Source organism: Erpetoichthys calabaricus, chromosome 13 (assembly GCF_900747795.2).
Source record: "Erpetoichthys calabaricus chromosome 13, fErpCal1.3, whole genome shotgun sequence".
Classification (NCBI taxonomy): Eukaryota; Metazoa; Chordata; class Cladistia; order Polypteriformes; family Polypteridae; genus Erpetoichthys; species Erpetoichthys calabaricus.
Window position 1 is genome coordinate 41962955 of NC_041406.2, and position 18276 is coordinate 41981230.

The window sequence follows — 18276 nt, forward strand, 5'->3', positions numbered from 1 at the left end:
CAAAAGGATCCATGAGTTCTGGGTGTTTATGACTTGTAGCCCTTAACTGTAATATTGTTTTCAAAACCTGGAATATTGGGCTAAATTATTGGAATGAGGCCAGCTTGGTGTAAAAGTGGGTAACGTTGCTTCTGCTCAATTACTGTTGGTGCAGAGCTGCACGTTTTTGTGGTGCTGGTTATGCCGTTTTTTTGTTTTTTTTAAACCTGGGTTTTCGGTCTTCTTCTCAGATAATTGGTATCTTTAAATCAATCTAATTGTGACTGGGTGTTGATGTGTGCACGACTACTTTCACAGATGGACTGTTCCATTAAAGGGTGGTTCTTGTCTTGTGCCGAATGTCACAAATGGAAAATTAACTAGATCAGATACCCATTTAGAATTGAAAAGTTTGTATGTATAATGATGTATAGTCGAGTAAACACACAGCATAACAGCTACAGAACACAAAAATTGTAACGTTTCTTCATCAATCAAGAAAAAACAACCAAACAGATTTTCATAAAGTTTTGCATGTGCTTGTTATTGGTGAGAGGGGTTATAGTCAAGGGGGACATTTCAAAAACCAGCATTGACACAGGGATTACAATTTGCATTAGACAGCAGGAGATCACTGCTCAACAGGCACACCTTTCTCAATAGACTGTCTCATTCAGAGGTCTTTTGGTGGCCTCCCTCTCATCTTCTTCTTGCACAATCACTCAGTTTTTGCAGACTACCTTCACTAGGCAGATTTCTAGCTGTTCCATACTTTCCATTTCCTCAACCAATTTAACGGGGCTCCAAGGGATATTTGGTGACTTGGATATTTCCTTGTCTAAATCCCCTGACTTGTGACTTTTCAGTGACATATTCAGTGTTATTTTGTGTTCATTGTCCAAATGATGGACTTTCCAGTCATTTATATGACAAGTAATGGACTACAGCCAAGTTGTCTCCATTGAACTAACTATGGGATTTCTAAAACCAATTGGCTGTACCAGTGATTTAGGGGTGAACACTTGTGCTATCAATTATCCACTGGTTTTATATTTGTAAATAATTTAGACCACTTTGCAGAGATCTGTTTTCACTGACATTGAAGCCTTTTTCTTTTGATCAGCGTCAATAAACCAAATTACATCCACTGAGATTCAATGTTGCATAAAAATAAAATCTGAAAACTTTCAAGAGGGTGAATACCTTGCAGTCACAGTATGGAGATTTTAAACATTTGATAAACAAAAGAATGACATTTTTCCTACATTTCTGAACACTACAGTTGTGAATCCGTGTAGGCAATCACAAAATGGTCTATATGTTTCATTTTTCAAGTAAAAATGGCATTCACCCACTGAAGTGAAAGTTAGAAAGCAAACTTAAAAGAGATGATGTTGTGTGTGGCAAACTAATTCACACCTACTCAGTATCAAATTAGAATTCTGCTAATAAAGTGAACATCTGGGAATAATGCATGTAGATTTAAGGTGAAATCACACAAGAAATCATTCATTGTGGTCTTTTGCTTTCCTAATGTACAGTTCTAATGCAGTTAAAGAAAAATAACCATATACCAGAACATTTAGGGTATGCAAACTTAAGATTCCCCAATAAATTAAGCTATAACCATTGAAACTGCTTTTTTGTAACATAATGGGTATTTTTATTCATCACTGAGGCATTCTTAAGCATCACTTTACAATGACATACTCTACAGCATTTTTAATGTTGGAAATAGCTTAACTATCTTAAGCATTCCTTTCAATTTACAGTTTAAAGTAATGATTGTCCGAGAGATGCAGTGGCAGCAGGCCTTTCTACCAACTGATTTTTCAATTAAATGGAAATCTTGTTAACTGGCTTCCTCATTTAATCAGACCATTTGCTCTGCCTTTTAGCCTGTCGTCTCAGAAAATAATGTGACATTTACTCCTTTTGAAATAGGTGTACTGATGTCATGCTTTCTTTACTGGAGTCTTGGTTTTTCTTTTAATTTGTTTTTCAAGAATGTTAACGTCTTTGTTTTTGTTATCTGGAAAGCCATACTTTACAAACATGGGAGGCAGCAAATAATTGCCTATATTTTTGTCATTTTCATCTCTCTCTATGTATGTCCATCATTAACTGGGTGCTTTGGGGAGAAAAAAAATAAAATAAATGCATCATGAACCAAGGGAGGGTTTAAAGGGTCTTTACCCCAGGCTTTTTAAAATTTTGACAAAAAAAAAAAAAAAACATAATTTAGGCCAGAAGGAACTGCTGACAGCAGCGCAACACCAGATAGCGATAAAAATATCCAATTAAATGGTGTGTTTCATAAGCTACCCGAATTGGTCTTTGCTTTAATAAAAGCCTGCAGTCATTGCAGCTGTCCATTGACTGTCCAACACAGCTAAAGGTCCCCTTCTGCAACTTTCTCTAATCTAGCTTCCTTGGCCTTGAAATGCTCCTGCCTTGTCACATGCAAGTTTTTAATTCTGGAATTATTTTGTCATTCCTAGGCACTGCGTTCCTTAAACACCAATCAGACTATTGTTCAGGTCTTTGGTTTTTTTATTGAAAATATTTTTTAAACGGTACTGTATGCCACATATCATAAGTATGTATATATAGTCATAGCCACAAGTTTTGAGAATGACACAAATATTAATTTTCACAAAGTTTGCTGCCTTAGTTTTTATGATGGCAATTTGCATGTACTCCAGAATGTCATGAAGAGTGATCCGATGAATTGCAATTATTTGTAAAGTCCCTCTTCGCCACGAAAATGAACTTAATCCCAAAAACCCATTTCCACTGCATTTCAGCCCTGCCACAAAAGGCCCTGCCGCCATCATTTCAGTAATCCTTTCGTTAACATAGATGAGATTTTGGATGAGAACAAGGCTGGAGATCACTCTGTCATGCTGACTGAGTTAGAATAGAGAGGTTCAAGTGTTGTGAAAAAGGCTTCAGAGCGTCCAAGAAAGTCCAGCAAGTGCCAGGACCATCTCCTAAAGTAGATTCAGTTGCAGGATTGTGGCACCACCAGTGCACAGCTTGCACAGGAATAGCAGCAGGCAGGTGTGAATGCATCTACACACACAGTGATACAAGACATTTGGAGAATGGCCTGGTGTCAAGAGGGGCAGCAAAGAAGCCACTTCTCTCCAAGAAAAACATCAGGGACAGACTGATATTCTGCAAAAGGTACAGGGATTGAACTTTCTCTGAAGAATCCCCTTTCTGATTGTTTGGGGCATCCAGAAAAAAAATTGTCTGGAGAAGAAAAGGTGGGCGCTACCATCAGTCCTGTGTCATGCCAACAGTAAAGCATCCTGAGACCATTCATGTGTGGGGTTGCTTCTCAGCCAAGGCAGTGGGCTCACTCAATTTTGCCTAAGAACACAGCCATGAATAAATAATGGTACCAAAAAGTCCTCCGAGAGCAACTTCTCCCAACCATCCAAGAACAGTTTAGTGATGAACAATGTCTTTTCCAGCATGATGGAGCATCGTGCCAGAAGGCAAAATAACCAAGTGGTTCAGGAAACAAAGCGTCGAAATTTTGGGTCCATGGCAAGGAAACTCCCCAGACCTTAATCCCATTGAGTACTTGTACTCGATCCTCAAGAGACGGGTGGACAAACAGTCAGTCAGTCATCGTCCAACCCGGTATATTCTAACACCGGGTCATGGGGGTCTGCTGGAGTCAATCCCAGCCAGCACAGGGCACAAGGCAGGAACAAACCCCGGCAGGGCGCCAGCCCACTGCAGGGGTGGACAAACAAAAACCCACAAATTCTGATAAACTCCTAGCATTGATTTTGCTAGAATGGGCTGCCATCAGTCAGGATGTGGCCCAGAAGTTGATTGACAGCATGCCAGGGCAAATTGCAGAGGTCTTGAAAAAGAAAGGCCAACACTGCAAATATTGACTCTTTGCATAAACACCATTGAAACTTATGAAATGCTTGTAATTATACTTCAGTATACCTTAGAAACATCTGACAAAAAGATCTAAAAACACAGATTGTGAAAACCAATACTTATGTCACTCTCAAAACTTTTGGCCACGGCTGTATGATATTACCATTGTGATCCTTGAGCTTTCCTGAAACTGCAGAAATCTGGCACAATTAGCTACATACAGGGCAGAATGGTGGCCTAAAAATTTTTAGGCTCACACATTTAATATCTAGATACTGTATGCAAAATTACCATAAGTAGTACTACCAGGAAACTAACTATGTTGGTAATATTAAAAATACTGGTTAAAAAAGTTGGATGTGATCATTATCAGCTGAAGCAGACACAGTTAAGCAAGTGATGATGCTACCTCTACGATTCAAATACGGACAAATTTGATTAGGCCACTGTATGTCAAAACTCAAAAAAAGTTTACAGAGTTTACAAACCTCTATTCCAAGAAAATACACTTCGTTTGTCATACAAATAAAAAGCTAAAATAAAATTAATTTAAAACATTGCAAAGATATTTATTGTCAAGAGACTTTATTATATCACACTGAAAACTGTTCACTTAGTGAGGGTAAACATGCTGTTTTAGGTTTTACAAGCAGTCAAACTGTAAAATATTTTATTTACTTTATAGCACAAATTAGCTAATATTGCAAAACAAAAAAAACATTTTTCTAACAATTTTACTTAGAGATGTTTATTGCCATTTCATAGATCTAATTGTACCTTAACATACAACAGCCAAACAAAACCAAAAAAAAAAAAAAAAAACAAACAAAAAAAAAAAAACAAAACAAAAAAATCTCAGGAAATAAAGACTGAATAAAATCTGTAGCAGAATTGCTCACTCAGTCCATCAAACACCCACCCATTCCCTCCCTACCTCCCTCCCTCCCAGACCTAGACCCTCCCCAACCTATCCATAATCAGCTCTTTGCACCATTAACAAGTAGTACATGAAGAGATTTAAATTATGTGGCATATCTCTTGGTCCACTGTCTGGCTATTCTGTCATGCTCTGCTCTGTTGGTCATGTATTGTGTAGCAATGCTTCCGACAAGAGGATCAGCTGCAAAAGATGAAAAGGTCCTGGTCAAATCTTACAAAATGAACATTACAACAAATTTGACATGTAGTAAATATTAACATAAAAAATAACACAGAAATACAGCTCAATAGCCTTTTTAATCCAATGATTCCACATAGATTTTCTTATACAGTGCCTATAAAAAGTATTCAACCCAGCAAAGTTTTCACATTTTCTTGTTATACAACATAAAATCATAGTGCAGGGGATCTTAAAGTTTTTTTTAATTTGAGGACCCAAATAAGGAAATCACACCACACTGGAACCCAAGAGGAGAATTAGTACCATAATGACAGCAAAGTCATACAAGTAACAATGGCCATATATTAAAAATAGTTTTTATTTCTCACATGAGTATTACTAAAATAGAAAAATGGAAAGCAGGCATATTGTTAACAAACAATTATTTAATTAAACAGGTATAGATTCCTGAGGTGTATTACTGCCAGAGTAAATGTTTAGTGTAAGGTTTAGTTAAGATGAAAGAAATACATTTTGGTTTATAATGGGTGCAGCACCTGGCTGTGATGATTTCTGAAAGCACAGTATGACTGGTCACTTAACTTGCCCACGTGACTCATTGGGGGACTGTACTTTCTCCGGTCCTGTTCAGCCTATATACATCGGACTTCCAATACAACTCAGAGTCCTGCCACGTGCAAAAGTTTGCTGATGACACTGCTATCGTGGGCTGCATCAGGAGTGGGCAGGAGGAGGAGTATAGGGACCTAATCAAGGACTTTGTTAAATGGTGCAACTCAAACCACCTACACCTGAACACCAGCAAAACCAAGGAGCTGGTGGTGGATGTTAGGAGGCCCAGGCCCCTCATGGACCCCGTGATCATCAGAGGTGACTGTGTGCAGAGGGTGCAGACCTATAAATACTTGGGAGTGCAGCTGGATGATAAATTGGACTGGACTGCCAATACTGATGCTCTGTGTAAGAAAGGACAGAGCCAACTATACTTCCTTAGAAGGCTGGTGTCCTTCAACATCTGCAATAAGATGCTGCAGATGTTCTATCAGACGGTTGTGGCGAGCGCCCTCTTCTACGCGGTGGTGTGCTGGGGAGGCAGCATAAAGAAGAGGGACACCTCACGCCTGGACAAACTGGTGAGGAAGACAGGCTCTATTGTAGAGCTGGACAGTTTGACATCCGTGGCAGAGTGACGGGCGCTCAGAAGGCTCCTGTCAATCATGGAGAATCCACTGCATCCACTAAACAGTGTCATCTCCAGACAGAGGAGCAGCTTCAGCGACAGACTGCTGTCACTTTCTTGCTCCACTGACAGACTGAGGAGATCGCTCCTCCCCCACACTATGCGACTCTTCAGTTCCACCCGGGGGGGTAAACGTTAACATTATTCAAAGTTACTGTCTGTCTGTATACCTACATTGTTATCACTCTTTAATATTTTCTTTATCAGTATGCTGCTGCCGGAGTATGTGAATTTCCCCTTGGGATTAATAAAGTATCTATCTATCTATCTATCTCTATCTATCTAACAGCAATCACACACTGAGCAGTTGCACACAACCACTGCCACTGCATTTCACATACAACACTGCCATGGCACTATATAATATATAAAAATATTCCCACCATACTATCTTACCCTCCACTGCACCTCAAAATCACCACATCTATATGCCCAGTGTTGGGTGATTTGCGAGCGATTCATTCTTTTTGAACAACTCTTTTAGTGAATCATACCACCACAAACACATCAATTCAGTAGAGTTCACTGGGAGTAATTTGCACCTCACTAGTTCTTTTTGTTTTGACATTTCAAACTAGTGCAATGGTCCCTTCACCAGTCACCTCACAGGCTTTTGTGAGTCATTCTAGCCTCTCTACCCCCTTCTTATATGTGTCTTTGCTTGTCAGGTATCTCAGTTTGACCTTTTCACAGGTTAGTGTCATTAGAAATATATTTTTGTACTACTGAAATGAAAAACTCTTTGTGAGGCGTTAACAGTGTTGTTTACAAGGAATTTCTCAGATCACATACAGTATTGCTGCAATGAACAACAAGCTAAATTGAGGGTGGTATGTCAATCGCCAAAGAAATGGACGGACTTGGCTAATTTTGCTATATATGGCGACCTTTCTCAAACATGTCTGCTACCCAGTAGTTTATGAAACACTGTCATGGTGGATTTAATTTGGCTTTTTGACACAGATCAACAGGAAAAGACTAAGTGAAAAACACCCCTGCAAAGGGGTCTAAATTAATTACAATATAAAACACAAAATATTTGGATGCATTAAGTATTCATTCCTTCAAGTCAGTATTCAGAAGATGCACCTCAAATCTGTGTGCAGAGGTCTTTATAAGCTTTGAACATCTGGACACTGTAATGTCTAACCTATTTATCTTTGCAAAACTACTTGAGCTCCGTCGGGGTGTATGGAGATTGTGAATGAATAGCTTTTTTCATGTAGAACCACAAATTCTTAGTTGCAGTGAGATCTGAACTCTCACTTGGCCACTCCAGGACATTAACACTTGTTTTAAGCCATTCCCAAGTAGCTTTGGGCTTATGCATGGGGTTGTCATCATGCTACAAAACAAATCTCCCAAAGTGCATCTTTCTTGCAGACTGCATCAGGTTTTCCTCCAGGATTTTCCTGTATTTTGCTGCATTAATTTTATCCTCTACTCTCAAAAATCTTCTAGGGTTTGCTGCAGAAAAGCATCCTCACAGCTAGATGCTGCCACCACCACGCTTCTTGGTAGGGATGGTGTTTTTTCGATAATGAGCAGTTTGGCTTACACCAAACATGGTGTTTAGTCTGATGGCCAAAAACATCTATTTTGGTGTAGCCAGACCATAGAACTTTCTGAAGTTGACTTCAGTCTCCCACATACCTTCTGGCAAACTTTAGCTGGGATGTATCATGCATGTTTTTTGTACAGTGGCTTTTTCTTTGGCACTCTCCCATAAGGCTGTAACTGGTGAAGCACCGGGGCAATTAGCTGTTGTCTCCACAGATTCTACAAACTCAGACAATGTAGCTCGTTACTCCTTCAGAGTTCCCATAGGTCTCTTCATGGCCTCCCTTACTAGTCGTCAGATTTACAACGCGGCCATACAATTTCCTTTTCTTAATAACTGATCAAATTTGACTCCAAAGGATATTCAGTGACTTGGATATTTATTTTTTTTTTAACTCCATCACCTGACTTGTGCTTTTCAATCATCTCTTCACAGAGTTGCTTGGAGTGTTCTTTTGTCTTCATTGTGTTAGACCACCATAATGACTCACTTACAAGTTGGCCCTTGTAGATTCAGGTACATTTATACTACAGTCAGTTGAAACTCCGTACAGGTGACCTCCATTAAACTAACCATGCGACTTCTAAAATCAAATGGCGACACCAATGATGATTCAGGTCACTTCGCAGAGATCTGTTTTCACTTTGGCATTAAAGAGTCTTTCTGTTGATTAGTGTCAAAAATGCCAAAATTATTCCACTGTGATTAAACATTGTGTGAACACTTTTATAGGCATTGTACACTGCCTTGCTTTCTCTTAAAATTTGAAATACTTGATTACAAAATTTTAATGGCAAATTATCTGCTGAAAAATCATTTTGTCTTTAAATTTTTAACTGTATTGTTAAATAACAAAAAGGCAGACTGAGACAGGACAATGATTTATAATTTGTCAACAAAGCTTTTAAGCTGTTTGAACACTTATACAAAACATTATTATTGAATTAATTTATGTCCTGCATTTTGCACTTAAAATGCAATGTTGTAATTAAAAAACACCTTTGAAATAATTGCAGAAATATCTAAGCAGGACACTATCAGTTTCAGTGGAGTAAATGAGTCCAGGTTCTAATGTACCAGCTTGCCTTCACTCAAGATTCAGCACAGATTTCCAATTATTGAAAACAGAAAAACTTTTGGTTATATAATTAATTTATATTAATTTAAAACAACTTTACATGTTTATGTTGGTGATGTAAAAATACTTGGCAGAACAGCTTTGTAACGTATTTAGCATTCCTGTCTAGAATTAGTTTCAGTACAAGCAAATATCAATAAGCAAGCAAAGTAATGTGGCATCAGGGTAGGAGACACTATTGTAACTGAAAATCATTTACAGCTAACTGAATCCTTATGCAAACTACCCAAGAGATCCATGCACATCTCCTCATAAGCATTATGGTGTCATTAACGCAACTGATATTGCCTAATTACCACCAACAACTGACATGTAAATCCATTTGAAGATAATTAAAAAGCAATTTAGAACTTCACATTTCAATAAATCTATGGTTAAGGACCGATTTGAAACTGAAAACTATAAGGCACAGTTAGGACAAGGTCAAAAAATACATGCATGAATGTGGTAAGACCTTACAAGAGAGATAGTGTTGTGTGCAATGCTTACCAGGATTACAGTCTGTAAGGAGAGAGCAGATTGAAAGGAGGACCTTGGAGATGGTCAGTGCTGGACTCCAGTTGTCCTTTAGGATATCCAGGCAGATAACACCCTGACTGTTAATATTACAGTGATAGATGCGAGTCCGGAAAGTCACCTGCCAAGAATAAATCATAGTAAGTGCCTAGGAAAGTAAAGTGTTACACTACAGGTTATTAGAATCCTCTCTTCTGGAGTAGTTAAGGCTTGTCCTAGGGGAGAAATACCTGGATGGACCTACAGAAGAATAACAAAGTTCATAATTCTCAGACAATTTTGAAAGCTAGAAGTTCATGAAATGTTTAAGTGTGCTAAACACAATAATTAACAAATGCTAAAATAAAGTATTATTTAATGAAACCTAATCACATCGACAATATAAACATTATAAAAAGCAAACTATTGTCCTAGATAATTACTTTTACTTTGGCACCTGCTGTTAGGAACACATTGCAGCCATTTAAAAGTGGCAATGACAAAGCATTCAACAGCAAATAAAAATGGCCAATCCATCCATTTACCAAACCCACTCTACTTGAGTTGTGAGGAAACTGGAGTCTACCCCAGCAACCATTAGGTGCAATGACAGAAACAAGTCCTGGACAGGGAATCAAGCATTCACAGGGTGAACAAACTCCCATACAAACACACACTATGCCCAATTTAGCATCACCAGTTAACCTAACCTGCTTGTCTTTGGACTGAGAAAACTGGACCACCCAGGAAAAACCCACACAAATACTGGGACAACAAGCAAACTCTACAGCCAGCACCCGGGATGCAAAATCTGTTCTCTCCTTGTTGTGAGGCAGCATGCTACCAATGAGCCACCTGATAGTGATTTAGCCTATTGCTAAACTCTAACCAAAAAAGTAATGACTTCAATTTACAATAAACTTAAGAGATTCAAAGATCACCAGGACAAATTATTTATAAATGCTAATGTAAAATGAATGTGTTAATATGGAATATCCACAGCTATTGTAAATTATAAAGCCCAAATCACTTGCTAAACAAAAAATACAAATTCAAAATGAAAATAAAATGATCTGTAATGCAGTTTACCACATACATGATACAAACACTTAATTCACACACAATACCAAAAAAATGCAAGCATTCACCAATTTTGATGTGAATTACTGATTAGTATAGTTACCTGACCACTGGCATATACAAGTATTTTGAGGGCACAAAGTAAGTGGGCAAAATTGTATTTTGCATTAGGCAAGTCACTGCAGTGGTTATGTCCTTCCACTTGCCGCTTGTCTACTCATGTTATGCAACAGAGCAGCAGATGTTTCATGGAACTTTGCTTAGCAGAAACACAGTATAGAAGAAACCCATGCATAGACAGCCTTTTCATATGTAGCAACATCTTATCTTTACTTGCACTGTCATCCTGCATAAAACCAAAGTATTTCCAAATAGAATAGCTAACACTCCTCTGCCTGTTCTAAACTCTCCCTCTTCTGATCCATGTTCCATTGTTTTGTTTTTTTCACCCTCACACTCATCACCATCAGCAGGCAATATGAGCAAAATCCACAAAGACGTTGTGGTTTGTTTTTTTTTGTTTTTTTTTAAACTGTTAGAAGACATTGTAAAAAATCAAAAACACTCAATATCTTGATATTCTCTTTTGTATACAGATTTTTCTAAAATATCAAATAGAAAATTAAATATATTATCCAGCCTTAAATCAAGTTTTATTTATTTATTTTTTCTTACGACTTCAACGGAGTGTGTCACTTTTTTTACTCTAGACTGGAAGTTATAATAAATTTCAAAGTTAACCATGGTTAAGTGTAATAGGCTGAGGTGATTACAATTTGCTTTGATTTGTGGCTATACATTTGGTATAGGTTAAAGCACCCAGATCTGATCTCCAAGCATAAGCTGTCAATATATTACTTTAAATAAATGTTATATACAAAATGAAATGCAATTTTAAAAAGTATTAGGTTTATAATGGCTATATTTCTTCATCACCTGAAAATATGATATCACAAAAAATGCATAAACCATTTTGGGCCAAGGTAATAAATATTTGAAAAGGTTGAAACTTCATACACTATAATTTTGCAGTTAAACTTTTGGAGGGTGTAGGTAAAAGCAAATTTTGTTCGTAATCTCACTACAAATAGACAACTTCTACTATGTCAAGAACTGATAGCCCAATTATAAATTTTTATTTAATTTTACTCATTTTAATTTATTTTAAATTAAGTCTTTCAGATCATAAAATCAACTGCAACATTTCTGTAATCATTTTGTATGCCTTCCTTTGTACAGAAGTAAGCTACACACTACCCTGAGGATCCACCTATACACACACTGATAACTCCGCTGTACAGCCTCCAGTCAGCTGTAACTTTAGTCTACCAGATGAAACCGACATTGAAGACCAAACGAAAATATGCAAACACCATGCCGTACATACTCAAACTGGGAACTTAACTGGGATTCAAGTTCTATTAAGTAATAACAGTACTTCCTCCACCACAATATTCAGTCACTAAAATCATATAACATATCATAAAGAAAGTAGTTTTATGATGAAAATGACTCCAGTATGTAAACTTTATAAAAATCATCATTGCAATGAGAGTAGCCAAAAGTCAAGGTCTTTGACACTTTAATCTTCTCAGAATGATCTTTAAATCCAAAGTACTAGGATTGAGCTGATGGTCTATGATATCATCCATCGCTGTTTGGCTGGACACATTGTTGATATAAATAAACATTGTTGACTCATTCATTCATTCACTGAAACATTGGTGGAAATTTCCTCAAGGTGCCAAACTACAGTTTTTTTTGTTTTTTTTTTAATTTTGCACCCCTCTTAAGGAATCTGTTAGGCACTTGCATTCACACTCAGGAGACATTTGAGATTCCTGTGCATCATTCTTTTAGCAAAGTTTAAATAGGAGAGCTGCTGTGATGCTTGCAAACTCTGAGTGCTTGAAGTGGGCCAGTGCCAGTGTCTCCTGAAGCTTCAAGGGAACCCCCTCTACTCACTTCAACAATGTGAACTTTAAAAGACATTGCACAGCCCTACAAAAGTACTTTTTTTTTTTTTTATGTATATTTTTGGTAGGTCATTTTATGAAATTATCCGGCTGTCAAAATCTTCTTACCTTGGGTGGTTTGAAAGGGTAGTCTGGTGTAAACATAATGTCTAGAAAGAAGACACCTCCTTCATACACTGAGCCAGGGGGACCAAGGATTGTAGACCTCCATTCGTAAATGTTATCTCCTTTAGGGCCAGCACTAAAATGAAAGAAATTATTTGCAGAAAAATAAGTAGAAATAATATCAAACCAACCCAACAAGTTTCTAGACAGCTTTAGATTTCTCAAATTAAAAAAGTACTTAATGATTGCAGATACATAAAGAATTCATTTTAAATGAGAAGAATGAAAACTACTACTAGGACCAAGGTCAATTAACCACTTAATTTTAAAATGCAAAAGCTACTCAAAATATACTTACCTTTACAGTATACAATTTAAGATGTATACAACACTTCATTATTACTATAACAATAGGATATGGATTTTTACATATAAACAGGTAACACAGTATTCTTAAACCATATCAGGGTTGCAAACAGCCAGAGCCTACCCTGGCCACACTGGATGCAAGGCAATATAAATAGGTGGAGGCGTAACTGTCCATGTCAGTCAGTCATATTTATTTATAAAAGCACATTTAAAACAACAGGTGTACAAAGGGGCATTAAAATAAACACAGTACAATCATACAGAAACAGATCAATAAAAACAACCAATTTAAAGCCATCCCCCATGACCCATTATACACTGTAGAAGGAGGAAAAAAACAAGCAGGTCTTAAGCGGAGTTTTAAAAACCTTGATAGAAGATGAAGACTTGATGTGGAAAGGCAGGTCATTCCAAAGCCTAGGAGCAACAAGTGAAAAAGCTTCAGCCGAGATCATGGAACTACGAGGAGTAGTTGTCCAAGTGATCTCAATGCTCTCAGTGCCGAGTAGGGATGAAGGAGGTTGCACATGTATTTTGGAGTAAAACCATGCAATGCATGGAGTAAATCAAAGCCACTCTTGTAACACTGCTGCCAAACAGGGATTTTTGGGGTTTATATCTGAGAAAAACATTACTGATACTAGTGATTAAACAACCTGCAATTAAATCACTCCATTTTAAGATGGGCATATTATTAATAACATATACAAATCTTACATTTTTAATATTAATTGTACTCTTATTAAAAATTACTATTGTTGGGTTGTGAAATTACATTTATAGAAACATGTAAAAACTTAATTTCTCGAGTTACTATTTGCCTTCCTCAGTTATGGTTTGTCATCATTTCCATTATTTACTAATAATAGCAGAAAGTAATGGAAATGTGTTATTTAAACCTTTTTGTTGTACTAAAATACAATACAATTCTAATACAATTGTATAACATCTAGCCAGACAATAATTTGCTTGCAAAATCTTCAGTACATAAGTCATGGCTTGGTTTGCTGCTTTCAACTGCTCTTAGCTGCAAAGCTTGAAAATAAGGTGGACATCAGAAAGGAACAGGGCTGCCACTCAGTCTCAGGAAATGGAGTGCATTCTTAGCTTGTGGACAGCTTCCTGTCAAATTTGCTGAAATGTATACTTTTGAGAGAAAAATAAGAAAAAATAGTAGGTGGTTCAGAAAAATGGATGGATAAATTTCTGAATTGTGGAGCAATACTACAGCAATATACAGTTATTTTGCGTGCTGAAAAAAATTTAATGTGCTTTCAAATGAAATAAATTCAATACACAAATATACAGTGGGTGAGTGTACAGTATAAGCAGATTCAGAATATGCAGGGATTTTTCAGTCTTCAAATTGCTGTTTCCAAAAACTACTTTTGTAATACTGCAGCACCACCTAGAGGTTTTAAATAAAATGCTGGTTTAAATAACAGTCATTTCAGGCCTGAAGTCTTCATCTTAGAAATCATTCCAGTCAACTTAAAAAAATTAGAGGGTGGTGCGGGGGTGGGTGGTGTGGTTTGGAGAGAGAGATCGACAAAAGATAAACAGGTGTAATGTCCTGCACAGGCTCCTTTGCTCTCTGTGTTGTTGTTTTCATTTTTGAATGTGGCAGGTTTGAGTTGTGGTATGGGGCTGTAGTGTGGAGGGAGGGTGCAGAGTAATGGGTTATTTTAATTCTACTTATTCTTAAAAATGTTGGCTTTTGCATTTCAGTATTAATTTCATATTTTAATAATTATACAGGTTTTGTTTGTACCATACCTCAAAACAGTCTTTATTACCAATATGTGCAATAAAATTGTTTTTATTCAAACCCTTGCATTTTAAGTACTGAACAGAGATACACATTTTTTTCACTGTTAAAAATGAAAAATAGAGGAAATGCAAAATTCTGTCAATCAGCTTATAAATGAAGGTTTTGACGATAATTGAGAATGGCCTAAAAGCAAATGTTTTTGACGGACACCTCGGGAGAAGTTTTGTCATAGAGTAGTAGCATGTCAATGAGCAGAAAGTTAAACAAGAAGCTGCAAGTCTGCCCTAAGCCCCCACCCACTTGCAACACAAAGTATTAGCAGGTTTTTTTCCTTTTTTCTATGGAAGTTTTTCCAAATTGTTTGCCACAGTACAGAACTGGTGACCACACAGTTCAGTTATGTGATAAACATTTTTCTCTGCATTCTGCATGAAAACATGATTTTTTTTTTTCCCTGGCCACCACTACAAAATGCCTGGTAAACAAACATTTTCATCATCAAACATTTTTGAGTAGAATATTCCTTTAAGGAATGCACATTATACCAAATTATTACTTTTATTATTATTATAGTGACCTCTGGCATAAACTGAATGCAAGAAAACTGTTCTTCATTGGCACACTGGGCAACACTGGAAACCAAACATCTATGATTAAATTTAGTGTACGCACATTTTAAGTTATCTACAATGATCATGCCATTCTTTTTTTCAAAAAAACTTGCTCTAACTTTCACAAGGTTTAAAATTATCTCCTTTTTATTTACAGAACAAAAATAAATATTTTGTTTTTCAGCACACAAGAGAACATAAACATTGGGTCCAGAATTCCTCATATATCCATAATTTCTCTGCATCCTTGTTTTTTCTAAACCATCAAATTCATTGTTTTTTAAATATACTTTGCTAAGGAAAAATTCAGCAACAGTTAAGGTATAGAAACACCTTAGACCTTAGATATGCCAGTTAACAGCAGGGCACACTACTATGCACACAGCCAATTAAAACTTTCAAATTAACTTAATTGCATGCAGGTTAGTCTGTAGCAAACCAGAGTACTCTTGAGGGGGAGCAAAGAAAACATGGTAGATCACGCAACCTCTACAAAGAATCAACCCCAGAAATCATGATTCTAGCTTAGACAGGCAGCAACACTATCTGCTATACCTCAATGCCAATCTCGGCAAATCAATGTTGATGTAAATCTATTATTCCCAAGCACAAAGATAACACTACCTTTTAAACACTGTGGCTAGGCTACCAAAACAGAATAACTGGTCAAGCTTGTTATTAACTTGCTAAAAGGCCAAGTTTTAATAAACAGATCTTATTGCCAGTAAGTGTGTCACTCTATTTTATTTTTAACAGTGGTAGAAAAACAAAGCTAAAATAAAAGTAGACTGATTAAGTAAAGTGACGTATTAGCACATTTCTTTCACTGAATATAGTTATGAAACCCACTGATGTCATATTTTCACCTCTGTCATTGTGAATGGAGTACTACAACGCAGACAAATGCTGACACTGCATAGAGTGGAAAAATGAGCACATCAGCTATAGTCACTGTAAACAATGAAAAAGGCAACACTGTGAGTAAGTAGACTAAAAACTGATTACAGTTCACCTGTCTTTTGTGGGAACACAACTAAAAACGTACAAAATGTTGCATTTACATTTAAACATGTGTACAACTCTTCAGATATTATCAAAACTCATTCATGAATATTTAAAAGGATATGAAAAAGTCTTGGCCATTAATCACCTTCATGCAAATGACACATTTCCACTGTAAAGGGCAAATGTATTTTACAGAGTCTAGTATGGCGATTTGTCTGCATGCAACAAAAACTACACATCTGAAATTGAAACATATAGGCAAATCATAACTAGACCTTGAATTTTATTCAGTTAGGGAGTTACAGGTAGTCTCATTGGTAAAAGTGGTAGGGATGGATTAAAATTATAAATTATGTGAGAAATGCTGATTGTGTCCACCAAAAATTCTAAATGCAAAAAACGTTTGTTAAATAAATACAGTAGTATGCCCATAGTGATTTCTATTGACACTTGTGCAGTTGTGCACGTCACAGCCAGTCTCTCTTTACTATAACAATATTGAGAGTTTTTACAAATCATATACACCATAAAACTGAATAAAATTAAGCATTGTGTTGTGAAGATCTGTGTGTATGATGTTTAGCACTACCTACATATATGCAGAACCAGAGATGTGATTGCACAATAATTTCTATGTGGACTGTCCCAAGGGACTCTGGTATCTTCCCAAACCCTCAAGATTTAGATCTTACTTTTGAACGAAAAAAATCAAAAAAAGTGTCCTTGATCAGGAGAGTAGATATAAGCACAACAGGGTCCTGCATTGGACTAGCCAATGCAGAGGTGATGTCTGCCTTGCAAGCAAGCCTTCCATGATAGGCTATGGACACACAATGACCTAATGTTGGAATAAGCAGGTTTAGAAATTGAAGAATAACGTATTATCATAATCACCATCTTCCTCATTTTAGAACTTCCTGGTGTTTCCTTCCAAGTTGAAAAACACTGCTTTGTTACAATGTCAGAGGAAGAATTTCCAGTCAATGCCTCACAAACATAAGCTCTTTTACAAGTTCAAGCTTTGCCTTCAGCACCACAAATGCACGCCATCATTCGAAGTACATACACAACACACGTTTTTACTCAACATAAACATACAATCTAGTGCAGCTGCTAACACTTACCAGTGTACACACGACCAAATTCATCTCATATTTCTGACTCACCTATTGAACTCCAGTTGGACTACATATGCAACAGTGATCATTAGGCTTAAATCAATTTGGTTCCAAATTCCTAAAAGCTAACCCTTTCCCTTGGATGGTTGGTATTCCTAAGGCCAAAATTTTACTTAAAGTGCAGCAGTTTTAAACACAATGTGAAATGAGAAACTTGCATACCTATTTTGCCTGCAAAAATTTAAAGGTTTAAAGGGAAATATTCTCTGTGAAATAGCCCCATAGGCCACAATATCAATTAATGAGTCTCTGCAAATTTAGCAGAGAAAAGAAAATTACATGAATTGTTCATTTATTTTAATTAAAATGAAAAGAATATATTATTTTACAGATGGTGTGTGTCTGTACCGATGTTAATCAAATTATTAAACCTTTGGTAGCAGGATAGACAATCAATATCTAACTCATTAATCAATACCTATTTCTACATATGCCATCTTTTCTAGAGCATATCGTCACAGGGATAAAGCAATAACAGATAGCTGAAAGCAACAAGTTATCAAGGGAAACCAAACATGATTAAAAAAATTGCAATAATGAACACAGAGAAGCACAGATGGGACCTGGTTATTTGGTTTACTTGTTGTGTGCATCAGTTTAGTCAGCAGCTGATCATGTTTTTGCATTCATTCTTTAAGTGTAAAAGAAGTACTCAAAGTTCTTAATGAGTAAAAGCAACCAAATAATTGATAAATATAGGTGCCCTATTGCTGGCCTTCACAAAATGAACTGTAACTAC

The 18276-nt window shown here is 36.7% G+C and overlaps 1 protein-coding gene across 2 annotated transcripts in view; it reads right to left on the reverse strand.

The window, feature by feature from the left end:
• Nucleotides 1-4432: 4432 nt before the first annotated feature.
• ube2e1 (ubiquitin-conjugating enzyme E2E 1) overlaps nt 4433-18276 on the reverse strand; it is a 59426-nt gene continuing 45582 nt past the window's right edge. For both annotated transcript variants that reach the window (XM_028818173.2, XM_051935542.1), the window contains exons 4-6: nt 12607-12739; nt 9437-9584; nt 4433-5008 (exon numbers count right to left, since the gene is read on the reverse strand). In XM_028818173.2, the coding sequence (XP_028674006.1) occupies nt 4911-5008; nt 9437-9584; nt 12607-12739 (379 nt within the window). In that variant the 3' untranslated portion in view covers nt 4433-4910. The remainder of the gene's footprint in view (nt 5009-9436; nt 9585-12606; nt 12740-18276) is intronic.